Raw genomic sequence first — 27,026 nt, 5'->3', positions numbered from 1 at the left:
ATCTTTATGCAGAAAAGAGACAGGAAATTATAAACATTAGAAGTACGACTATGCAGCTAAGCATCACCACACTTGTATTTATGCCTCTTGCTTTCACTTGCAAAATGAGCAAATGCAAAATTGCACCAAGCAGGAGGTGTCTAACACTGCATGTGAAATGTTATGAAACCCGTCACTGCATTCAGGATAACTCAGCTATCACTCATTAGCCTGCCACTTGCTACTTTGCTACTTGATTTCTTTTCTGTGTTGCTTCTCTTATGCAAAGGAGGTCCATTCCCTTGTACAGACAACTGCCAGGTGACCTTTGTGAATCTCAAGTGTGATTCCTCCAAGAAAAAGCGCCGGGGCCGCAAGTCACCATCAAAAGAAGTGTCCCATATCACTGCAGAGTTTGAAGTGGAGATGAAGGCAGAAGAAGTCTCAGGTTGGTGAAAGATCTCCCATGGTCTGTGGAGAGAAATTGTAATTCAGGTCCTCAATGTGTTAGATTCTCTCTGGTGCTGTTTCATCAAGCTGCTGTGCAAACCTTTTAGCACAATCGTTACTCAACAGCCTTTCCACATTCAAAGTTAATTGAAAGGAGTCAAGTGTGAAATTAAGCCAAAAGAACAAAGATTAGACCTGCAGCAAAATYTCCTCAAAGTCTGGAGTTAAATCTAGTAGCTTAATTTAGTCTGATTTCTTCAAACAACAGAAGCATTAATTGATACACAGAGATTGTAAGAATTAGGTAGAGGTTTTGTAGCACCAGCCRTGAAAATATCCTTCAAAATTTAAGTTTCTGCAACTTCAATCTGAAAATAAAACATTTTTATTACACATTTGGTATACTCATATTTTGGTAACAAACTTCAGAAAGAAATAGATTTGCTTCAAGTTATTCATGAGATATAAGAATATTATGCTATAAAATCCAGCCAAAAAAAATGTGGGCTCAATACTGTAAACATCCCAGTCCTCAACAGCAGTTTTCTTAGCCCATGAGACATAGCTCACCAGCCAAGTGGTTCAAACAGCAATCATGCCAGAAAGCAGCTTTCTTTGCATCACTTAAATATTTTGCAACAGGAACTGAGTGAGAATTCCTAATCAACTGAGTAAACCATGGGCTGAGAAAATTCAGAAACATTAGTCAAGTCAGCCTGAATACATATCTGGAATTAGAGTATAGTGGGCAATTCCCCACACCTCTGGCAGTGCACACAGCAGCAGTCACTGCAACTCTGTAAAGCTGTGATGGCAACCTTGCCCAGTATCAGCCCGATTTTGCTGCCTAGATTGATGTGTGCTGCAGCCCTCTCTGTGCAGTCAGTAGAACTAGTCTTTTTAATGCAGAGAAGTGCACGGGGAGTGCAATTACCTTACAGCCTGAGAAGTTCAGTTTGACGAACCTCAGTGTACTGGCTTGTCCCCTATAGAGGTCCAATGTTGAGTATAGTGTGCTGCTTCTAGAATTTATATGAAGAAGAAAGTGAAGCAAACAGTGGAGTGATAATGTGGTCTGAGAAACAGCGCAATATAGGCTAGGGGTTTTATGTTAAGCACCTTTGCTTAAATATGAATCTCAATTGCTTCTAGTTTTTTTTATCATTTCCCATCTAGACACCTGTAACATTGACTGTGTTCGGAAAAGGATGGAGCAGAAGCTGCAAACTGCAATCAAAACATTGAGGAAATCTATTAATAAACAGCAATTTTACATTCAGTTTTCTGGGACAGAATATGAAGTGGCTCAGAAGCCAGCTAAAGCTACTGAAGGGCATGAAGCTTGCAGTGCAGGGCAAGTGCTGCAGGAAGGAAAATGCGGTAAGTCCCCACAGCTCCCTTCAGACCAGGCAAAGCCCCCAAAACAAGCACCCCTCCTGACTTAACCAGCCCCTAATGAGTTGGCAGGAAATCTATTAGGTGACAAACAATTTAGATCCATGTTACTCAGCCTGTGTCTATTGATGGTTCATAAGACAGCACAAGAAACTTCATTAAATGACTGCAGGACAAAAAAAGAAACATAAATATGTACACATTCTCATGCTGCCAGCAGATGCGTATCAGGGCGTACCATGAAGCATCGCTGGTAGCTAGTTCCTCGTTGCCCCAAGCATCTGATGAAAATGTAATTACCATTCTGTAAAACAGTAAAATCCTGTTTGCTTAGATTCTATATATTTAGTTTTATTATAGCCCCTCTTTAATTCTCCTCACCACCAAATAATCTATGATCAATAATATCTATATAACACTCAAGAGGTCCAATTTAAAAAAGGCTAAAAAGCCATGATCTAGAGATACCTATTTTAACTTTATGTAAAGTATCGATTTCTTTTGAGCTGTTTCCCAGGTTATCAGGCTCTAGTGTCTTCCTGAGGATAAGCTGCTAATGCAAACCCATTAATGGCAGTTCTCAGCACAACATTGCTAATTGCTAGAAGTCACATTTTGAAAATCAGCCTATCTGTGTTCTCAGCTTCTTTTAGACACCAAGTCATTTGCAAGCAAAAAGAAATAGTTTCTTGATGCAGATCTGGTAGGTGCCTCTAAAGAATTGGTTCAGATGTTGTTTTCAGCATATAGGAACAGTGATTTAGAAGCTGTATTGAAACACTGTTGCTATTAGTGTCTAGAAACCTATGTACTTTAACTACCTGTATTCTGCAGAGAAAAATATTTAATACAATCATGTTCCCTGTTGTAGCAAGAATAGCATGTGGATTCATATCTCTATTTAAAATGCCTTTCAGTTAAGGTATGCAAGTTTCAAGAAGTATTGCATGGGATACATTGCCCTCAGAGAAATTTCTAAAACTGTTCTCAGGAGAGAGACTTACTGTCTTCTTCCATAAAGCCAACATGTAACTGCATCTACTGTAAACTAAAAATTCACATCACTTCCTATACATTATGCACCGCTGTCTTAATTAAACGACGATATTCCATTTTAAGACTGCATCAGCAACATATATCTGATAAATGCTTAAGTGCAGTTAAATGCCATCTAATGGTTCAAACAATAGAAGAAGGATCTTGCATTGATGTAAATTGACCTAGACCACAGTGGAGATGGACCTAGTTACATCAGGTGGGGATCCTAGCCRGTGTATGCCGAGTGCCACTGTCATRCTGGGGCCAAAGAGATCTCACTTCTCAAATGTTTGATATAAAGGCAAACGATGTGACCAAAATGAARGTCCTTATGGAGATTTCCCTTTTCTTTTCTCAGTTACCTGCAGCACGGGCACCTTTTATAGTGGAGAACATAATCAGTGCATTCCTTGCTCGCCAGGAACATAYCAAGACACAGAAGGTCAACTTACCTGTGAGCCTTGCCCAAGTAATGATGGACAGGGAGTAGCAGGCGCCCGGAACGTGTCAGAGTGTGGAGGCAAGTGAATTTGATTATCAAAGGAGTAGGTATTGTCATATGRCATGTGAGGCATGGAGGCTAAAAGAGGAGAGTGCCTTCCACATTTCTATTTTGTAAAGCTGACAGAAGAAAACTCTGTGCCCTTACAAGCAATACACATGTTTTGGATTGTTCCATCGACTGACATGCTGGCATTGCTACCAAACAGATGTGACCAGCTGCAGCAGTGTGAGCTATGGCATGGAACCAAGCAAGCCAAGCAAAACACTTTGCTTCAAGTCAGGTGTGGAGTCTGGACATACCTTGACTTGTAAGGGCTCATCATGTGTATTGCGAGCCAAAGGGATAAATTAATTTGGCCTGGTATTGGTCTAATGAGCTTGCCGATTAAACATTTTGCATGGGCTGCAGTTTACCTGGTGTAATCTGTAGCGATCGTGATTTTGAGAATGTTGTACTGCAGGGATCTGTACCTGCATTCAAAGCTAAGGACTGTGAGTTTTAATGCTACTCAAGTTCCCTGTAGCTTTTGGCAAGTGACTTAATATCTCTGACTCAGCTTCACTATATATAAAGTAGATAATGGTGATGATAATCCCTAGTTTCAGAAGAGAGAGATTAAGTTCAGTTTCTTATGCTTCTACTGTAACTTAATCAAGACAAGGTTTCAAGATACAACCGTTAATTATTTTCTGTACCTTATTTCATTACACATGAGCAAAATCTACTTTATAGTCAGATACATTCTTTGACGTTGAAACAAATCTGTCCTATCTGCTATGCTGGATTTTGAAGTTCTATCTTTAAAACTCATTCATTAATTGCATTAATGTTTGCTTCAAGGATATCTAGAATGAATGCACAATAACATTGGAGATGCTGCCATTTTTTTCCCCATCCACCAAATGAAAAATAATTTTAGTGTCTCCAGTTTAAACATATGGTAGATTTGGTTGATTTATTGGATGAAGGAATTGTGTCACTGGAAACTTGTGGAATGCCTGTGCATCTTCAGTTATAGCGGCTCTTATTTAGCCAAAATAGAACAAGACTAGATTATTAGCAACATRAAGTCTTAATGTACAAGGACCTGCTGTAGTACACTGACCAAAACGGTACAACAGCAAGATGAAAGACAATTTTTTTTTCACAGCTGGCAAAGCTTCCACTTGAATTTTTGTTCTCCACGTGAATAATAACTCTTTTTGCAGAGTGGATTTGTCTCAAAATAGACTGTTGTGATCTGACAACGGACATTTTTTCTGATGAGCTCTCCCCTTTTCTCTCTCTGAAAGTGGCAAGAGAGAATATGCTGTAGTCTTCATATTCTTCACTGTCGAAGATTTTGTCAAGATCAGTATGTCTCCATAAAATGTTTCAGCATATATGATGAAACAGCATATTTTGATTAAAAACAGATTTTGTTAGAAATGTACTCACCACCCGAAATCAATAGTATTTTTGTATCATAGCTTCTGGAACAGTAACGCTGGTGTAGTAACAAATATGCTATGCTTGAGATTCTCTGCCCTGTAGGTGAGGCACATAAAAATATGTAAGAATTTTTAACTGACTGTTGCATAGGACTCCCTCTATATTGTAGTTGCAAGTAAGTAAGATGCTATGGTACTTGTTACATGCAATTCATGTAGACACAAGCACAAAGCACAGCTAGGAAAACTGCTCAGCTGAGGCATTTCTCCAGGAAATCCACCTCAATCCTATTTTTGGCAATTTCAGTAGAAAAGGCAAGAATGAAATAAACAGCTCATTTCCTTCTACGTCTCCAGGCGAGGACTGGGACACTGTAGTGCTGAAAGTGGCAGGTATTTAGCACTATTAAAACTCAACTGTACCACTTCTTTAAAAGAATGTCTGTAAGAGTTTCACAAATGCTAAATTGTGACAGTAAAAATCCAGATCCCAATTCAATTTTCATTAACTGTTTTTACATTAACGTCCCRTGCCCCATTGGACCAGACTAGTTGTGCTACAGAACAGACTTCAAATGAGCAGTGTCATACCATTTCTCAAAGGTCTATAACGACTTCAGCTTGTATAGTCATATTGCAGCCTGCTGGAATGGGAACAGAACGGAGTCCCAGAGACACCGGTCCCACAGGTGTCCATAGAGGTTTCACTTTTGACTTTTGTGAGGATAGTATCTGAATTTTGCCTTTGCTTGGAAGTTCTTGTTCCTCCTGACAGCAAAGTATTGAAGATGCTAGAAGCCCTGCACATTTCCAGGCACGTTCTTAACTAGCCCCAACTAKAGTTCTCAGAGCTTTCAGGTTTTTGAGCCAGTTGTTTACGCCTACTGTTTTCCTCTTTTGGAAGCTAAATTATAAAGTATTGGGATTAGGCAACCTCAGGGAACAGTTAAAACACATCTCAAAGCACTAGTCTCCTATGTTGGGGTGATGTGAAGATATGCACTAATGTCATAGATCCTGAAAAACTTGACATCCTGATTCCCAGATAGGCTGTCAAGGAGTGAAATCATCAAACTATCAAGAAACAAGCCAATTAAATTGCCTGTCAGAAATTGCCTGGAGAGCAAATTTTGAAACAGCATTGTATCTGTTAGCAGACTTATCCACAAAGTGCTTTGCTTTTCACAAATCACCRTTTTCTGGCAAAAGAGCTTCTGACAAGCACTAATTCTCATAGCCTCCTGGAAAACTGACGGTGTCAACTGCTTTCACAAACAGGGTGTTTGACTGGTCCAATCCAGTCTGGTAAATCCCATTATCTACTATTTCCATAGGTATAAAATGGAGATTAAAAAAAAAAAAAAAAAAAAACTTGCTTCATGGATATGGTCTGAAGATTCATTATTTCTTACAAAGTGCTTTGAGATTTTCAGATGAAAGACTTAGCAAAAGTACTAAGTATTACAACAATGGAGTCCTTACTGGAAAAAAAAAAACATATATAGTAAAGAACTTATTAAGAAGCTAGTTCTATTCCCTGGCATCATTTTTAGGAAGCAGTTGCAGGAATAAAATTGGCGGGTAAGATTAGAATTTCATTAGCAGCTGTCCTGATACTATTTTTTAAATTATAGGAAGCATTACTAATTACTAGTGGCTTTTATACTTTGTCCAGAAAAGTAGGCTCACTAATACAGATGATCATTTTCAATTTCTAGGGCAGTGTTCTCCTGGACACTATTCTTCAGACGGTTTTAAACCTTGTAGAGTCTGTCCTCTTGGTACGTATCAGCCTGAACCAGGAAGGACCCTCTGCTTTCCATGTGGTGGTGGGCTTGTGACCAAGTACGAAGGTGCTGTTTCATTTCAAGACTGTGAAACCAAAGGTGAATTTCAAATCTTTCCGTGATTCGTAGGCTATATTGCTCCTTCATTTTCCTACTGCTTGCCCTTTTGTTTGTAAACTTCAGCAACAGGGGACTTTGAAATTCTCCAACACAAACATAGTCTGTTGCATGTAGAAACACTGTGTGGTTAAACTAAATGATCAGGAAATCTGTAAACTAGGAATGATTGCCTGAGACTGCAGAGACTGAACAGTCTTTATGGTATGTTTTGGAATTTACCACAGGCACGTATAGTGGTAGCGCTGCAACTAGTAAGTAAATCAGCCTCAGTGCATGGCAAGAAATAAGACCAACTTGCGTAAAAGAATGCTTTAGCCTTTGCATGCAATATGGTTTTATTTAACAAATTAGAAGAACTAAACACTACAGAAATTTTATGAAATTAAAGATTGATTATGGRTAGGCTGGGCACAAGTGGTAAGTGTGCAATATGTTGTGTGCCCCACAATGTCAAACACCAATGCAAATGCTGAGGGTRGCTTGAATTACATGCTGGCTCTGTTCAAACAGATGCTAATGAAAACTTCTCTCTTGCTACTGTAAAAAGCATTACTGTTGTTGAGRAAGATAGGTATCAGCTTCCATTTGCTAAAAACTCACAGGAAAGCACTGTATGTAAAAGAGACATGTGGTATGTGTTACTAGGTCGTAAGGTTTTAGCTTTAGTCTTTGCAACATGATTCCAGTTAGAAGGTTCTTTGTAATTGGAAATACAGTGAGCTGATGTCTTTTTCCCTTGCAATGGTGTGGTAAGTATACTGCAGTATGGAGCTCAGGGGACATGCCCAGGGTAGAGGAAGTTGCCCCTGCACTAAAAATTGCTACTTTCTGAAAATAATGTACCTCACACCTTACAGTTCACTGTTCTCCTGGACACTATTACAACTCCACAACACACAGATGTATCCGGTGCCCTGTGGGAACTTACCAGCCTGAGTTTGGCCAGAATTACTGCATCACCTGCCCTGGGAACACAAGTACAGATTTTGATGGCTCCACTAATGTTACACACTGCAAAAGTAAGTTGTATTTATATTAGTTGTGAGATGAAGCATATCTCTGGGTGTGGATTGCAGCCTGGATGTTCCATCGGTCAGGCTGGACTTCAGTTTTTCATTTCATAGTTAGCTTATGCTTCTGCCATACAGAACAGGAAAAATTGACTGTGAAGACAGTGCAAACAAAACCTGGAAAAGTACGACTCGCTGCATGTAATTGTTTTAGTATTAATGTAATCTGGCACAGTGCCTGCTACAATTTAAAACWACAGAGCTTTCAAGATCCTGTAAGTTTTGCAGTGTTTCATCCTTCTCTGTGTCTCTGTAGAGCTCAGTATCTTTCAGCAGAGTTACTGCCACTAATCATTAGGAAACACTATAAGATATGGTCATGCATACTGSAGTTGTCAGGTGATCACTCATAACAATGAAATCTTCTCATAAGCTTTTTTGCAGTGCTCAGTCTTCTATCTTAAATCACCATTTAAATATCCTCAAGGACTCCAGTGCAATTTTATTTCATCTCCCGTGAAAAACTGATTCTTATGGGCAGGCAATTTTTGTTCCTCTCTCATATGCTAATTTAAGAGAATTTCTCTATAAAATTAGGTAATGTCATCTAAACTAAATATTCCTGTATAAGTCTATCTCTTTTTTTATTCTGATTGTATGCTATGTATTTTTGAAGTCTTTCATTATTTCTAATGTAATTTGAGTAAATTAGTTATTTGCAAGGAATTTGAAGGAGTTTATCCTATAAAGTTAAACCATCCTTGTCATTTTGCTATCTCTGATGTTCTCTCTTTTCAAACAGATTTCTGACCTTACATAATCTTTGAGCCTTTAATTAAGCAAAATATTTAAAATATGYTTAGCTTTAAGTGGGTGAGAAGGACTGGAGAGATCAAACTTAAGTAGCTTTCTGGATCAGACTTCTGCAGCAAATTCAGCTGGAATTGTGAAAGCTTGGAAAATAAAACTGACTGTCAGCAAAGATTCTTTATTAACTATCTTAATCTAAAATAAAGCAAGRGGGTCTATAATCAAAATAGGGTTACCTGTTAGGTTCATTACACTCCTTCATCTAAATCAAGTTAAAAAACAAGTGATGTTCAACACACAARCCTTCCATATGTCGGCATGGTCTTAGTGGTAACCACTGTGTGCATACTTCCACAGTGGGATCATGCTTACTTACCTYCATTGGTATCTCAACCAAATGTTAAATCAGTCTGAATGGAGAGTTAAATCACGTTATACACTGGAGATGACGCTTTTGCAAATTAGTGGGAGCAGCCTTGCCGATTGAGTATACCTTTAAAGGCTTTCTATCTTAAACAAAGAGACAGCTGGAGAAAGTATGCTTATCTGCAGCCTTGAGGAGGAGTTTAGACTTGCTCTTGACAGATGTAGAAAAACATCTCAAATTAGCTAATAGGCTAACACAAATACTAATTTATATTTCTCCATAGACCAGCACTGTGGAGGAGAACTTGGGGATTATACTGGCTACATTGAATCGCCCAACTATCCTGGAGATTACCCAGCTAATGTTGAATGCATTTGGAATATAAACCCTCCCCCAAAGAGGAGAATACTCATTGTAGTACCTGAGATATTCCTCCCAATTGAAGACGAATGTGGTGATGTTTTAGTCATGAGGAAAAGTGGTAAGTTACCAGCCATGAATTATAAATATTTATAGCAAATAGATTGAGGGAAAGTTCRTATGGACAAGACAAAATGAGATCTTCATCCATTCAATGTTTGTAAAAGGATTGCTAAATAAACTAACACAGCAGGTTAAAGCAGAGCACTAATGAGTGGTGTCTTGGCTGAATCACAAGCAGTTAATGGACTTTTGTCTGGCCCAATTATCAGGTGAGATRAATCACTGTTGCTCTGTAGAAGTCCATAAAGCTATGCAAAGTCATACTAGAAGATGCTCTTCTCCTTTGCAGATATATCTGTGCTGCAATTATTATTAAATCCGCTCACCAACACAGGTTGGTGCATCAACCTGATACTCTCAAGAATTCCAGTTTTCCCAACTTTATGTTGAGTGCAGCTTATGTTGTAGCTGCGATTACAAAGTTAATTCATCTACTTCTGAAGTTAGRGCAGCAGTGATGCAGCCCTCCTTCAGACCTATGCAGGCAGCTAGCTTCTGGCGATCTGTTGTTAAAGCTTCAAGAAGCATTGCACCTGAAAGACAACTGTTTATGTGAAGTTTTGTTTAAAATAGTTTAAATAGTTTTGTTTAAAATATTTTACTTGCTAAAATAGTTTTCACTACTTTTTATCCRCTAGGGCTTGTGTTGGCAGCTCTACATGTCAGATTAATACAAAAAGAAACCTGATCATTACAGATGGAAGAACATTATATCTGGCTAGTTTAATGAAATCAGCCCAGTTGCTGTAGCAGAATAACTCAATAGTCCTTCCAGTCCTAAATCTGGTTCCAACAGTGACTAAAGCCAAGTATAGCAGGGAAAAGTTTGGCTTCCACCTCAGGACTAATAACAGCAACACTGGAAAATGCGGAGAGTTTTTCAGAGCTATGATTTGTGATCACTATATGTTTGGCATCATAAGAATAGCTCTTACAAATATTTATCATAGTTCATATAACATCAGCTGCCAATCTTCTGGAGGAAAAAAATGATTGCAGTTCCAGAGTTACAGTTCAGTCCACTTTTTTGAACTTCAAGAATGGACTGGACCACAGTATTAGGCGTGAGTAATATAGAATATTCTCCTCAGTGTGGTTACATTAAGCTAGGCCCTTTTCTAGTTCCCACTCACCAACCAGTCGTAGCCTTACGCATATGCACGCAGCTGTGGACCGAGGCAWGTTCCAGAGCCCTTGGGAACAGGGCAGTATGACCGTGCTCGCTGCCTTAGCAGATCCCGTGTGCTGTTTGAGCCGAGCGGGTAAAGGCTGTGACCACAGCCCTTTAGCAGTTATCTGAAGTAACCTCTGCCTGTGCGCAGTGTGGATGTGTTCAGCCCAAGCTACCCTGGGAACATGAATGGAAAGTGAGCAGGGTCATGAAGTTTACTCAGCCATCTCTGGGGTACTCTTAGCTTTGCTATGTCACCTTTACTCTGCCCTTTTGTATGCATTAAGAAATAATGACCTTAACTCTTTTAAAAATCAAATATTCTAGTCTGGAACTCATTAAAAACCCTCACTATAATGATATGTTGCAATGCCACAGATAGATGTAGCATTGGTGGAATAAGTTGGTTGGATATATGCATTTTCTGAACCTACTGTGATGTTTGGGTTTATGTTTAAGCTTTGCTGTGAATGTCTGGGATTGATAATTAAGTTGGCTCCAAAAATTTATATAAAATTATGTTCCTCTGGAATTGAAATATTTCATAAAATCACGCTGATTTTACTAATAGTTTTTTTCCAGAGGAAAATCAGAATAAAAAGTCTCAGTGCTGAAGATACTACCTTTTGGAACAAAACATTCTGATATTTAAGTTTTTGTGATATTAAAATATCCACAAATTTAAAAGACTAAAAAGGAAGTAAGAAACCTTTTTCTGTAATATTCTTTCACAAAAATTTCAGATGCTATTTTTACTTGTCTGAGAGGTTATTAAACTTAACTAGCATTTCAAGATAGCTAAATTGTTAAGGAAAATGGAATTTCCATCTTCTATCTGACACTAATGTACACTACTTGTTTTTGGTGTAACTACATCATCATTATAACAGTTTCGTCCTTAAGACGTCCTGATAAATATTAATTCCAGTTTAACATAATCTTTATTTTGAAATTCATCTAAGGCCTTGTYCAAATCCCATTCCATTCAAAAAGACTCTTTTTGTTAATGTTGATGAAAGTTGCGTCAGCCCTTGCAAGTTCAGATTTTTGAAGGTTATGCTTGTTAAGGATCTTCCTCTAATTATCCTGTGGCTTTGAAGTCCACAGGTCTTTTCTGAACAAAGGAAGAACCTTTTTTTTGTTGTTTTTTTTTTGTTTGTTTGTTTTAATTTATTTCAACTTAGAAGAGCCACCTGACATATTCTTAATGATTTGAGGATATCCTGCAGTCTGTGTTACTTATCATAAGTTCAGATAGGGGTCTGTCTGGATCCCAGACCAGTAATAGATAAATAACATTTTCTTTTCAAACCTACAGCAAGGTTATTACATTCTGATAATCAGCTTATTGCTATCAAGTAAACAGCCAGATTTGGAAGTGTTAGGAGMTGGTCACCAAAGCTGCCTGGGGTACGACTGACTTGTTCTTGCCTGTCTGGGACTGGCATATTGGAGCGCTGGAATTCAGTGCTGCAGTAATACACAGAATATGTGACTTTGTAAATGCTAGTAATGATTTGTGGCATCTTGCTGTCTACCTARGCATCTTGTCTCAGGACAGAGGGATGGAGGGGAAGGGTTCCCATTACCTTTGTGGAAAAACTTGCTTCTCCTTATAGGCCGATAAAGAGTACCTGCCTCCTATCATAAAAATCTTTCACTCTCAGGAGTGGGTGAACTAACAAGTGTCTTATTAGTCTGACAGTTCTGACCAGGAAGAATGCAAAAAGTTATTTTTATAAAGATCGTTTATTTATTTAATCTTCTAGCTTCTCCTACTTCAATTACTACATATGAAACATGTCAGACTTACGAGAGACCTATTGCGTTTACCTCAAGATCACGGAAGCTATGGATTCAGTTCAAGTCAAATGAAGGAAACAGTGGGAAAGGATTTCAAGTCCCGTATGTGACTTACGATGGTGAGAATGTGATTATTTTCCATCTTTAAGTTATACCTGGATTTCAGAAAATTGTTATTTAGAATCTCTTTTACACTGACAGCAGGGAGAGAAGAATGAGAAAAATTTGTTGTAACTGATTTTTAGGATTTCCAGTGAATTATGTTAAAATCAGTTGTAATGAATTTGGAATAATACTTCATTTTGTATGAATTACTTTTCCTAATCCGTTAAAGACAGCAAGGTGCACTGAACTCTTTAAATTTAATCCTTCTCCCACTGAATTCAAGGAGACCCTTTTGGCTTGTTACTTATCACATGCATAGTGAGCATACCTTTAATTGCTCTACATTTTAGGAAGCTCTTTCATCCAGCCTTACTGGTAACTAGCAAAACCATGAAAAGCAAAAATTGAAAGAATAACACATCCAACAGGAAAAAAAAATGCAAAAGAAAATCCTTCAAATGTTATTTGCAAAATAAACGTTGCAAAATGTTCTAAGACAGTCTGGATTGTCATACAAAAATAAGCACTAAACTGTGTATTTTGGACTTCAGACTGTTTTAAAGAAAGTAAGACTTTTCTGTGCTGCCTTTGGCAGCTGTTCTCTGTTAGCCCGTCTCCGTGCCAAACACCAGTGGAATTTAGTGAATGATTAGAAAACCTGATATTAAGCTGGTGACTAGTATTGATTCAAGAATCAATTGAGAGATGGTGTCAGGGCAGAAAAAAGGTCTGTTCCTGACTGTGCCTCTGACTTTGTGTGTAACCTTAGACAATTATTTCATATTTCAGTCCCTGTGTCTTCATTTTTAAAATACAGGTGATAATGCCAGGGAAGAGTTTTCTGAGACTAATTTAGTATTTGTGTAGATAACTCAACATTGTTGTTCTAAAGAGGTACAGAATTTAAATTTTTAATGTGATTAGATTAAACAGCATGAGAGATATAGATAATGAACTGGTTGCTGAACTTCCCTGAATTATCTTGAGGAGGAGGTCTAGCTAATTAGTGCTTGTCTAGCTATAATCCTCCCAAAGGATGTCACAAACAGTCACTTGCCAATCTTCATTTTTCAGAGGATTATCAACAGCTAATAGAGGACATTGTTCGAGATGGACGATTATATGCTTCAGAAAATCATCAAGAAATTCTAAAAGTAAGAAAATTCTACTCTATCTGAGGCTGGCCAAGAATTTMTTTTGCTATGTATTTTCCCAAGATAGTTCTCATTACCCTGATGGGCTCGTAGCAATTAAGCCTCAGTTGTGATGCCCAAATTAAATTCTCTCTCCTCTGAGATTTGTGCTGGTATTTGAGGTAGTACAAAATCAACTGGTCTATAAGCATGGACACAACCAGAAGAAAAAGAAGTTAATGTAGGAACTTCCAGTCTGCTTAGCACCATTGAGCTGTTTAGCAGTCAGTATCAGCAGCTTAGCAAAGTATGGGGGTTTAGCTTTAAAGGACTAGCTGTGCTTTTAATGCTGAGCACATGTATGTCTTTTGCTGAATCAGGACCTAAATGAAACACATGTTAATATAATTGCATGTTAGAAAATAAGTTAACTAAGAATGAAGAAACGATTGTTTGAAGAGCCTTCTTCAGCCTCCATCTGGCACATGTTTAAATGAGTCATTAAATTAGAATTTCTTGAGCAGTAAAAACATATCTACCTAAGCCACTGTCCTGCCTCAACAAGAYGTAAACATAACATAGCATTGTAGCCTGCTGGTGAAATAATTTTTAAAAGACACAAGCAAGAAATTGGGGGGAAATGGAGAGAAAGGCTGCTGGGCTGTCACCTATTACCAAAAAGAAAGGGGGGGGGAGAAAAAAAAGCTTGTTCAGAACACAACATTCAACCTTGAAAGGTACGGTTTGGAAAGAGGGGAACTGATTAGCACACAGCTGCCAGTGGGCACCCAGTCCTAACCTGGTGAGTATTTGGTCACTAGAGTTTTGGGGTCACTCAGGTCTCGACTCCTGCATGCAAAGGGGTTCAGTGAGCCTCCAACTCAAGGTTCACAAGAGGGCAGGATAAGGTCCTCACAAAGCTCAGCATTGCTGAAAGCAGCTTTCTCCTTCATGGAGGCAGGGCAAAAGCTTCAAATGAGCTGGGAGGGCAGGAGGAGGCAGCTGGCAATTCTAATGCCTACCTTATGTAGCTGGTTTGCAGTTGACCTGGCCTCTACCCACTCAGTTTAGTACCTTCCAGGAACACTAATTGCAGAAAAACAGACAGCACAGTAAAACATTGCAGCAGCAAAAATCTCTACAGGCAACACGGGGTACAGCTCCCTTACACTGCTTTACCTAGGATGGCATTTTGAAAAAAGAAATCTATATGATTGTTGTTCATTAATTTTGAAAGCTGTGCAGAAACTAAGTCAACATACTGCTTGTGTCTAACATCTATGTTGTCTCCCCTAGGACAAGAAACTCATCAAAGCTCTCTTTGATGTCCTGGCACACCCACAAAACTATTTCAAGTACACAGCACAAGAGTCAAAAGAGATGTTTCCGAGATCATTTATAAAGCTACTGCGCTCAAAAGTTTCCAGATTTCTACGACCATACAAATAGTCTAGTGGTATTCAGTTTGGGGTTACTTTGCATTCTTGTCAAATATTGTATTTCCTCCATAGTAGAAACATTTGCTAATTTGAAGGCTCTTTTTTGCAGTCTTTATTTTCAATTGTATATTGAAGAATACTTATAATGTTTTATAATTGTTAAAAGCCAATGTTCTGAATGGAATTTTTACCACAAAGAAAAATAATTGTGGATCATTGAGTGCATCTAGTTAAAGATCCAAAGTTGTGTCTGCACTAGTGTGTCTTCACCTTCCATTTGAAATTACATTTCATAGAAAATATTCTTTCTAGCTGTTTATTTTCCATGAAAAAAAAATCTTCAAAGCGTAGAAGGAAACTATTCAAATCCAAGTAAACTACCTGCAGATAAGTCCTGTTGTAGAAAGAAGTATGTAGCATAAATAATATTTGGATTTTGAATTGCACTTGAACTTTATATTTGAATCTTTAGAAGAAAACAAAACAATCTAAATTTTGTTATTTCTCCTTTGTGGTTTAGTGGAACCGTTGCCCAAGTAGAAATCAAAAGAGAAGAAAAGAGAGAAAAAAAGAAACAGATGTATAATTTTGTTTTATGAATTACGTAACAGTCCCATGCCCCGTTTTATCTGTCCTCTTCTAAACTTCTTCAGAGGTTTACCACTATCTACTCTTTCCTTGAAACTGATGTAGCTATGAATTTTATACATCAGTTGGTTCCTTTGAAGGCATTTACAATAGGATAGATGAGAAATGAACAGCAACAGCGAAAGTAGTAGTCTGTTTTTCTTTGCGTTAATAGAGCATCTAATTAAGTACAATATATAAATATATAAATATATACTTCTATTTGTGGGTACATTAGTAATGTTATCTTTAGTTACTGTAAATATTATTCATGCTTAAATCTTTACTCCCACACACACTATTTACTCATATCTATTTGTAAGTTCGTTTAGATGATTAAATGACTTCTCCAAGTGCTCGTCACTTCTGTTAACACCAAACTGAAGCCTTTGGGAGTTTTATAATACTGGATAATGTTTTTTTTCTTGGACAATCTCTTTCAGCATACATTATTCCAGGAAGAATAACATCAGTTAAGATGCAACTGCTCTCCAGTATCTTGGTCAGTAAAGAAAGGGTCAGTTACTGACGCTTCTTTGGGCATCCCTCACACCCTGGCCAGGAGGCACCCTGAGGACAGCACACTTGAGAGGGGCTCAGTCATTATGTGAGATCTGCCCTCCATAAAACGCTGTGAACGTGCCTCCATCAGGTGCCCAAGCTCTAAGCGGGGAGGGTGGGGGGCATGGGACATAGTTTTGCAGCCCACTTTGAAGAGGTAGGTGGAGGGCAGGTCCTGCGGCCTTTGGAGACCCAGCGCTCCCTTTCACCTCCCCTTTGCAGCCACGGCACCCGCTGGCCTTGGGCAGTTCTCTGGCCGCCCAGACCCCCCACCAGAGAGCACAGCCTTGTAGTCTCGCTTCCTCTCTGAGCGACAGGTAGCTGGTGGGTAAGACGATGATAAATCCCATGTTCCCTCCTGTTCCTTGGCACAGGAGCAAATTTCAGTGAGAGTGGACTATTTTTATTACCATTCCAGTCTCTTTATTCTTAAGTCCCTTCCTCTTATATACCACTTCCCTACAGTTTTATTACGTGTGGAAATTAACCATCAGGCCAACAACCTTTCAGGAAAAGGCTAACATAAAAAGACAGCTTTGCTTCACTGCATTTTTTTTCTTTTTTTCTTTTTTTCTTTTTTTTTGGATGCTCTCAAAAACTTACATTTAAGTAATAGCTAACTTTTTATGCCTCTTTATGTCTCCATTTTAAATACTGCTTAAATGATATTTACGTTGTTTTCTGTTGGCTACCAGTGGTTGAACTTTCCATTTCTAAGTGACTCCCTTAGCATTTTGTTGAGTTTTTCCACTTAGACATCTGGTATTTTTACTTGCCTTCTTTCCTTTTCTAGTTAAGAGCATAAATCTTTCCTTTCTGTGCCTAAACAGTTTCAGCTCTGTCTAGCAATTCTTTTCTTTCATTGATGGATCTTAGCCCTTTGAAGAGCTTTTGTTTTAAAAAATGTATTTATATATTTTAACTCATGTTTCAAAATATAACATCTCCATGAGAGTCTTCTTTGAAAGGCTGTTAAGCCTATTTTTTGTGAAAATATTGAAACTACTTTCCTTAAATATTCACTATGGGTTAGTTAAGGTGGACATTCAAAGGAGAACATGTCATCACTCCTAGACTCAGTGTATTCATGGAATGAAAAAATATAGCTACATGTGTTTGGTTTTGGTGGGTTTTTTTGGTAACAGAAAGAATTTATTTGTGCAAAAAGAAATCAATCTTTAAAAAGCGGTAATCTTTTTAGATACTCAGTCAAGTATAAGTCTATAGCTAAAAACCACTTCATCCAAACTTTCAAAGTCTAATAGGTTATCCGGAATGATTTGGTCAGGATTATAGTCCTCCTACTGACAGATACTGGAAAATTGTTTAGAATTCTCAACAGAAGTCATAAAATTTAACAAAAAAAAAAAAAAAAAAAAAAAAAACTTCATTTCCTGAAGGATGAACAATGATCTTTAAAATGGCAAATTTCAATAAGAGAAGTTTGGAGCCTGATGCTGAGCAGTGGCTTTATGAAAATCTCTGCTAAAAATTCTGTTCAGCCACCTGCAAGCTTGGTCATAATGTCACTGTAAGATAGTGGTGACATGTAGGACAAACTTTCTTTTTGAGAGAGAGCAGCGAGTCACTGCCGTACATGTCCAGAACCACTGGCAGCGCTGTAACTTGCTTCAGGTTCTCAGCCAAGAAGGGAGATCCCAAGGCCAGACAGTGCCTGCAGGAGAGACCTGTCCTGGCTGCGGCCACAGTTAGGGGAACACGGGCACAGCCACACACCGCGACTACGGGACTAGCCGCACTTAGCGCTGGGACAGCTCGCCCCAGCTTACAACCAAGCTAGACAAAACTGGTGCTTTGCCTAGTTCATCCTGACAGGCAAGGTGGGAGGTGTGGGTCAGCCCATATTCCCCAGAGCCGCATCAGGACCAGGACTCTGCAGGCAGGACTGGGCACTCAGTGACTTCTCCTGTAGCAAAAGCAGAATTTGTGCTGTTATGCTTTTTCTCTGAGAGCAAAGAAGGAAAGAGATTCATTTGGCCTTCATAAATATGTAGTGAAATGCTTCTGAATATGTAGGGGCTTCTTATGTGAGATATTTAGAAAGCAGTCAGGTTTTGAATGTTGGCAGCTCTGCATAGAAATGCCACTGGATGTGAAAAATTCTAATAAAATAAGTAACGACAAGGGGTATGGAAGACTAAGCAAATTTCTGTTGAAATTTTTACATAATTTTTACATCAGCACTAGAAATAAAGAAATGCTTTCAAGAATCCCATCCAAAAGTATCCTAACAATTTCAGAAGGGCATAAGGATTTTTCACACTGTATTTATAGTTACGGAAATTGGTGTTCACCAAATAATAGAATAGAGCTGAGCTCCTCATTTGCTAATACAGGTTGTCTGATGCTTTCACTGTCAGGAGTCCTTGAAAATATGGTTGTTATTACAATAACAGTACAACAACAAGATACGTCTTCTTTGTGGAGAAAACTTAAGCCAATTTGGGAATCAAAACCCGTGCAAGGAGAATAGGGCCTTCTCTGAGAAAATCAGCTTCATGAAATCAATCAATATATTGCAGAATAGAAAATTTTGTCCTTTAAATACAAAATGCTGCATTTGACCTTAATCAATAAATACAACCCTCTCTTTGGTCTTACAGCACTACGTGTTGTATGCCGGMTAGGTGCAACATGTTCACTTGCTACTACAGAAGGCTGAAGAAGCCTAATTTGTGATTGCCTAATTGCACATCACAAACTGAACTTTTCATTTTCAATTTGCAAATGCCTGTACGCTTAAAAGCTGCACCTGTAGCACTTACCATTTTAAGCCTCTCCTCCCGCACTTATTTTTAGTGAGATGGTGGTGACTCATCTGAACGTTCCCGTGTGCCACCAAATAGCAGCCTGCATACCTGCTGCGATCCAGCAGATTGCAATAATCAGAAGTTGCTAAATAATAAAGCCCTAAGTCATCCTGTGACAGCGCTTGTTACTGATTGCTGTGGGCAAAGCGCATGTGTGTGTGTTTGTATTTGTGTCATGTGAGTACAGGAAGCATCACGATTCTATGTTCAATGGGCCAAATTGCTAYGTGCATCTTGCCTGCAATAGCAAGATTTATACTGCATGAAGACTTAGTACGCTAAAACTAGATATAAAAGCTTCTGAAGTCTTCTCTCAGCCCATTTTTTTCTTCTGCCTTCATCCATCATGTGTTAGCTTTTTACCTAAAGACCAACTTCTGAAAAACTTATTTCCTCACTATGTCTCCTCCAAACAATAATGTTAAATCACACTGTGCTAAGGTTACTGCAGATTGAGTCTAGTCCCATGTTTACTCTTCAAACCTTGCTCTGCAATTTTGTGATAACTGGTACAGTTCTTTTTAGCTGAGCACAGCAAAAGCCCTGTGCCTGAACTTCCCAGACTTTAGTGAGCCAAAATAGGCATATGGATTTCCCATCAGATGGATGTCTCCAATAATTATATTTCTGTAGGAACTGCTACCCTACAAAAAAAAAAAAAAAAATCTGTTTTGTCATGGTTTATTGACATTCTGTGTTACCACGTCTCTGAATATGGAAAATCACAGCATCAAAGCCCTACGAGCAGTTCTTGATGGGCAGCCAGCGTGTCTGTACAGTGTACATTCAAAAGGCTTTAAGTTTCCTTTGGTGAGCCTTTAGTTATTGAAGTAGGGCAGCAGGAAAAATTGCTGAACTTTTATGAAAACCACCCTGTTCCTATGCTGAATCTTTGAAAAAGGGAGAGCCTTGTACTTCATCTGTGAAATTCTTCACTCAATGTATTTTCCTTAACTTTTACCGTAAGTGATGTCTCTTCTCATTGGTGAGACAAACATACTGGAAAAGGGTTCATCTTTTCCAGAGGATTTTCAGACCTAAAATTTTAAACACAGTACAAAGACAAACATGTTCTATATATCTTTGTTGTAACATGTAAAACAATACAGTACCAAAGAAAGAAGGGGAGAAGTCATTTAGACTGATCTTCCTATACATCAGCTTTATATTATGGTAGGCTTCTAATCAGTAGGTTTACTAAGTTGTAGACTGCCTTAAATAAGCACAGGCTTGGTCACAGAGTTTTCAGGGAGTCTGTGCTTTGATTTGTCAAGTGGCTTCTAAACAGCCCAGCTAATCTGTCGTTTTCCGTCCTGTAAGTAGAACGAATGATGCCATATAAACACGACACATACTTACAGGCACTGAGCTTTCAAAAATGAAAGTTGAACCCAACCCTGCTGCCCKTTGTAAGCCTGCCCAACATACTTGAACGTGTCAGATTGGTCTTGTCTATAAAGAACACTGTTTTAACCTTGCAGATAACAATTTTTAATATAATTTTCAGGAGCAAAAGTAGTGGTATGATTCTTACACAGGTACTGCTGTCCGGTCTTTGACAGTGCAGATGTCTGGAGTCTAAATAACTTTGAATGCTATTAAAAAAAGAAGCTGGAGCAGAATCTTCAACCAGCTGAAATTAGTGGCAAATTTCTCAACCACCTCAGGGGTCTGGATTTTCTCTTTTTCACATTATGGGAATGAGCAACAGATAAAGTTACTTGTACCCATGTCATGATTTCACAGTTGCATTTTTTTTTCATAGCTTAAAGCCACTGTTTGACAGGAATGGTAGTAACTGGAGAAGTTCTATAGACTCTCAGTACTTTTGAGACTTTAATGAAATAGTTTTCTAGGATGAGAGAATGTTGTAAGCACTTGGGGGAAAAAAAAGACTTTTGTCTCCCKTAAGAATTTATGGAGGAAGAGAAAATAACGTAATATAAACTTATTCCTCAATATCAGACTTGGATTTAGAAGAAGTCTCATGATTTATCATCACATTTTCCATCTGAATACAAACATACTGGGAAATAAACTCTTAATCRCAAAAACCTGTTATCTAAGTATCTGAATATATACAATTCCAGTTTGTTATTTCATTTATTTATTCTGTTTCATCACTAAGTTTTTAATCTATAAAATTAATATGTAATATACAAGAGTAAAATGTACAGAAGTACCACTAAATGTAATAATTTAAACCATCTGTATTCAGAAAGCAGAGATAACAAGTTTAAACCTATACAAACAATTGCAATTCAGTTTTAACTGAATTTCTCAATATCTAAGAAAAGTGGCTTTGTTTAATTAAACTTTATTTTAATGATTGTGAAAATGTCTTTTTAGAGTGTTTGTTACTTTTTTAATTAAAATTATTTTGTAAATATTGTTTTCTATGTTTTATACCTTGGAAAGGCCGCTAATTTGCATTGACAGCAGCAGATATGCAACATGATCATTAAAAATCTACTTTAGGACACTGGTGTGCCTGTGGTCAGTAGTGAGATTCATCCTTCTAGATTCCTGTTATTTCTGCAGTCTCACAGGGATCATAGAAAAGGACTGCTGGGGCAATTTAACCTGCTAATTTTCATAGAACCAACTAGGAAGTGTCATTCTGAAGTGCTTACCATTTTCATAACATATGAGGAGTATGTATTTTAAAGGTAGTGCTAGGTCTTACTACGTTATTAGGATAAGGAATAACATAAAATTCAGAAATAAAAGGGAAGTYAAAATATGCCCAAACATAGCATAAAGACAAGGAAAAGTATGGTATATTTGTGCTCCCGGGTGGAAGTGGGAGTGATAAAACCACATATGGGATCTGATCATAGAGTCCTTTTCAGGCAAAACTGTCRCTGAGGTCAGTGAAGAGTTTCAGCTATGTAAAGTTCCTTATGATCCTGTCTATCATTTGTTAAACAAGAATTTCTGGTAAACTAGATTTGGGGAAAAAATACCTGGATGTGTAATACTGGTTTCCGTACTGATTTGCTATGTGTAGATCACTGGGCATGAGTGACATTTTGAACTAAACCCTTGTAGATGCTGCTGGGACTTCTAAGCTTTATTACCTGTGTAAATTATGTACAAACAGCTATTTCCATATGAAATGTATCATGATAGTTTAGAGCAAAGATAGTGAATCACTGTAAAAAATTTGATACTTAGAAAATAAAATGCAGTGGTCTACACTTTACCAATATTTTAACAATACTGTCAGATTTGTAGTAGAAAATGTTGTTGTAAATGTATCTTATAAGAAAATACATTTCCTTTTGCCTCTGTATATTAATACCTTTGTTTTCTATGTCAAAGCTCAAAACAAAGCATGTAATAAAACTTTTGTTAAAATCACTTTCCTAATAAACATAAAATGGAATGGAATGGAAAGCCTCGCCTGCCATTTATTACTGCACATGGACRAGGGTCTATGCACCAGTCTAATGTAGAAAGGATTCAGGAGATAACCATCTTTTTGATTACTTTTATATATTTTGGTCCAGTTTGCATCTTTAGACAATGGGGAGCTTTTTCTTTCTGACGGAACAAGTGGAGTTGTGACACCGAGCTTGATACTTCCAAATAGATTTCAAGGACTGTTTTGCAGAGCAAGAAGTCATGGCTAGAGCAAAGCAGCACATCAGCCACCCTTCCAAGACTGTTTAAAATTTTTTTAAATAACTCTGATATTGCTATGTTTATCTCATGCAGTGCACTTTTTCAGACCTCTCTATGGAGGAGCTGCATCAAACAAGGATAGAAAGTGGGAAAAAAGCGGCCTTGCAGTCCCCCYGAGGACTGGATGAAGAGGAAACCCATGCTTGCACCCAAAAGGATGATTGACAGAGAGGTCAGAGGCATTCCTTCCTCCTTGAGCTCTGCTGTGGAAAAAGTGCATTTGCCCAAGACCTCCTTGCCACTGAATGTTAGATATGATAGTTGTTAATCGTTATGCAATCCAGGATTAGAAAGCAAGTACAGTTTRTCCATCAGTGGCCTAAGTGACCCTCCTGATGTAATGACAGAATTGGGTGATGAGAGATTGCAGTGACAGCAACAGCTCAGCTAAATATGATTTAAATCATCTTTTAAGTGTAAGAAATCCAAATTGTCATTAGGAGTGTAGTGAGACGACCTGTGGAAGATCTGGAGAGGAGTCAGTGACGGGTAGAGTACACGGTAGCAGCTGCAGGGTGTGAAGCTACACACTGACCAAATTCCCATCAGGGCCAGGCATGCGTACTRTTTTGCCAACATCCAGCTGCTTCCCAGGCAGAAGCTGCTCAAGGTTAGCACAGCTGAGATAAGGGAACAGTGCTAGTAGATTTAAGGGGCCCTTATGAACAAGTTGAGTCCTGCCTGGGTGTCTGACCTSTACCTCCAGCAGCCTCCCATTGGTGACCCTGCCTCACTRTTCCYRGGGCTCCCTGTGCAGCTTGCAGTGCAAGTCCTTAATTAAACTGATCCTGTTTAAACCCTTATGAACCTTGAGCGTCTCTCCCTGATGGTATCGGACCATCTCTTGTCTGCCTTGTGGTCACAAAGGGCGTATAGCGTGCTGAACCAGAAAGTACAGATGTGATTAAGTCTGTTGACAAAAGGTGAGATCTGTCATTTGGCAGTGAGGTTAACAGTCAGCTGAGCATTGGGAGCAGTACAGCAGCCACCTGTCGCAGAATGGGCAGTAGRTCCAAGATAGCAGCACACGGAGTGGTATTCTGCTGATACTTTCATGTAGGCATGTTATCTTGTTATCATATGACAGTATGCTCCACTGATTTTATATCTGTTGTAAAAGATATAAGCACTACAAACATGATTGATGACTATAGGTGTCACCATGACAGCTTTGAAAAGCTGAGAGAAAAGAGAAAAAAAAGCCAAATTCTGACTGGCAGCAAAAAATCAATTACTGCCTTTTTCAGCTAATAGTAAGCCATTTCTGTAACATGGGAAGTTACCCTAACTATGCTTCAAAAAAGTTACAGCATCACTTTTATCAGACAGCATGTATCACAGGGGGACCACTGGGACAGCGAGGCAGGACAGCTGCACGGGCTGGCACCTCACAGAYGGTGCTGGAAGGCCAAGTTCTCTTCCTTGAGAGCAAGGCTAGTGCTAGTGAGTTCAGCATTGCTGAAATTTTCTGCTTTCATTGCAAACACATATGTAAAGCGCACTAATAAAACTTAAGCACTTTGTCTGAGTAAGAACTGCATGGCTTAAGCACCATAAACTCATTTAAGCACATAAACTGATTGAAAACAATCAGGATAATATTCTGCAGTAATCTTCTCTTTATGGATTATCTTCTAATACCTATTTTTTAATGAGGGGTTCGCAGTGGTACCCCTGGGTTACTGCCCTGGGACCACCTGGATGTAGGCCGCAGAGGAAGGACGATYGCTCCCAAAAGCCTCACTCTGCGCCCTGGGAACTGTGGCAGCAATGCAGGAGTGGTAGGAGGTGGCCTCTGGTCCCTGCACCAGGAAATACTCCTGTTAGGCAGGAGTAGGAAAAAGTGGGGTAAGCTGGAGGCTTAAAACCACTGGATGCCTGGCTTCATCTTACCATTAGTTAATGAGGTCTAAATGCATCCAGCCCACTTGGAGCTGCTTCTGTACCTCRGAGCCTTAGCTGTTCTTCATGCCAGTGGTTCTGACTATGCTTTAGCATTACTCAGAGTTTATCAGCCTCARGTCAAGCTGTCCCAAGACTTGCAGAGGTGCAACAACTCACCCAAACAGCCTGGAAGCACAGACAACTGGCCAGCAGCCAGAGCTCCCAACAAAAGTGAGGAGGAAGTGCAGCTAAGCACTGAGAAGGCACCTGCCCATGCTTGGCAAAAACGAGACTTATGTAAAGCTCACACTGCAGCAAGAGCACGTTCCCCTTACCTCTGGACAGGGCATGCTCAGTGTGGCTCTAATGAGCAAAGAAATGGAAATCTATCCCTACTTATTTGATTCATTTGGGKGAAAAAAGCTAAACTTTTTTAAGGTAATAGTCTCCTTATGACTTAACTGTAAAACATTATATTTTCTGGGAACTTTCTCATTTTTATGAAGTCACCTGGCAGCAAAGAAGCAACTAGTTCAAATTAYCACTAGTAAACAGTCCCAAACTTGAGACATTTGTTTCAGTGAGGAATATGATGCAGCTGTCAAATTGCCAACAGCCTTTTAACTCAATATATGTGATATGGGCTGTGTAGAAACATAGCATGTTGTGCATGCATAATATGCCACGATGTACTGAGTCTATAGCAAAGGTAGAGAGGAAGGAAGGGTAGCACTGGGAACTTTTTGCCCAGTAGGCAAGATGCCTCTGAGGACTGGTACATGATCAAGCATTCACATTTTACCATACCAGCGCAAAAGCACTACCACAGCCCTCCTCTTTTTCCAAACCACACTATTAGTAAAAACATCCACAAACTCAGAGCACCATGGTAGAAACCCAACTAAGGAATGCTGGAAATGCAACTATTTTTTGATCTTGTGCTGTTTAATCTGATAGGTCTTCTTAGCAACATCCTAGTAAAGCCTTTACGCTGGCAAAGCATGGGAACACAAMCAGAGCATATGGTGTGGCAGAAATAGTCTCAGGCAGAGGAAGATTTGCCTGCCATTCACTATTCAGATATCCAATCTAAGGACTGCGCTAGATTCTCAACTGCAGAATGGTGAAGTCCAGTTGGAGCACGTAGGCACAATTTTTAACCTCTTTCTGTGTCTGGCCAAGTTGCAGTGACTCTTTGATATAAGACCTTCCTTCTGAGAGCTCTGTGATTACGAGGAGGGAGGGATTGCTGCTTTGGGTACTTACTCTGTATGGGACATCAGTCTSGCAATGCAGGACAGGGCAGCAAGCACAGAAGTATTTCTCGAAAAGGGCATTCATGCTTGTTCTCCAGGGATCGAGCTCCGTTGATCTGGAGGCTTTCTTGACTAATTCGTGAGCCTRAACTCCTATTGCTAGCCCCTAACAGGGTCATCAAAAGTTAGACACTGCAAATCCCATTCCCCCATCTGCAGTCCAGGATCTTCACTGGCTGCCGTTTAACTCCAAGGGTGTAAGATGCCCTGCTTGCCAGGCAAACTCTCTCCCACAGCAGGGCTGTGCTGTGCCCTGCTGTTACAAGGAACAGGAGGATCTGAAATGGGATCCTCGCTGGATCTGAGGACGGGCTGCCAGGAAAAGCCGTTTCCGCAGTCCCCAGAGCAGGTGTTCCCCGCAGCGGCAGCTCCTGGGCAGCCAGAACAGCAGGTGCAGCAAAGCTGTACCACACCATCAGTCCGTCTACCCGCTCRTCCGGTGCTCGGGGTGGCTGAAAGGGACACACTCCCCACTAGCTCCCCCGTCGCAGCGTTAAACCCAACCTGGGTTCAGAGCAGCACTACCCACAGGGTTTAGCGAGGCCTCCAGTTAACCTGGGTGAGGYTATTCCCGATTGAATCCGAGCAGGAATGGATTTTGTCAGGAATTTCTGAATGACCCAACAAAAATACCACGGAGCTGCCTCCCTGCTACGGGTGCTTGCAAAATATCACACCTCCCTTTTACACTGACAGATGGATGCATTATTGAAGAGAGACCTAGATGTTAGAAATTCACCTGTTGGATTTACAGGTGAAAAAAAGGAAAGGAAAAAATTGCTGCGCTTGCCGCCGCCTGCAGTGCCCGTTTTGGCTGGGGCATTCCCCAAAAGCCCAGTAACAGCGAAACGCTGGAAAACCTGCACAAGTTGCTCAGAAGCCCTAAGCGTGGCTGGCAACACGCTAAGAATGCTATTAAAAACCCCCCATGATTTATTAAAGGCAGAAGAACCCAGTACAGGCCGTGGGCGCCCACGGGCGCGCCCCCACCGTAACGGACCAACCCTTCCCCACGGGGGTTCATCCCGCCGTGAGCGGCGCGAAGCGGCCAACGGCCGCGCAACGGCCGCCCCGCGCGCGCCGCGGCAACGCCCC

General features: G+C 39.6%; 1 protein-coding gene across 4 annotated transcripts in view; it reads left to right on the top strand.

Moving 5' to 3' along the window:
* The window catches only part of SCUBE1 (signal peptide, CUB domain and EGF like domain containing 1), a 216,950-nt gene extending 194,543 nt beyond the window's left edge, over window positions 1-22,407 (top strand). For 2 of the 4 annotated variants that reach the window (XM_085324449.1, XM_085324447.1), the window contains 9 exons: window positions 269-427; window positions 1,606-1,809; window positions 3,221-3,382; window positions 6,516-6,683; window positions 7,562-7,723; window positions 9,175-9,372; window positions 12,315-12,467; window positions 13,528-13,607; window positions 14,883-22,407. In XM_085324449.1, coding sequence (XP_085180575.1) covers window positions 269-427; window positions 1,606-1,809; window positions 3,221-3,382; window positions 6,516-6,683; window positions 7,562-7,723; window positions 9,175-9,372; window positions 12,315-12,467; window positions 13,528-13,607; window positions 14,883-15,035 — 1,439 coding nt within the window. In that variant the 3' untranslated portion in view covers window positions 15,036-22,407. The remainder of the gene's footprint in view (window positions 1-268; window positions 428-1,605; window positions 1,810-3,220; window positions 3,383-6,515; window positions 6,684-7,561; window positions 7,724-9,174; window positions 9,373-12,314; window positions 12,468-13,527; window positions 13,608-14,882) is intronic. The other 2 variants (XM_085324448.1, XM_085324446.1) reach the window with 1 other exon arrangement.
* Window positions 22,408-27,026: the final 4,619 nt, after the last annotated feature.

Source organism: Rhea americana, unplaced genomic scaffold (assembly GCF_003343005.1).
Source record: "Rhea americana isolate MKP2758 unplaced genomic scaffold, rheAme1 scaffold_91, whole genome shotgun sequence".
Lineage (NCBI taxonomy): Eukaryota > Metazoa > Chordata > Aves > Rheiformes > Rheidae > Rhea > Rhea americana.
Note: the sequence above shows the minus strand (reverse complement) of the source record. Positions and strands in the feature narration are given on the sequence as shown.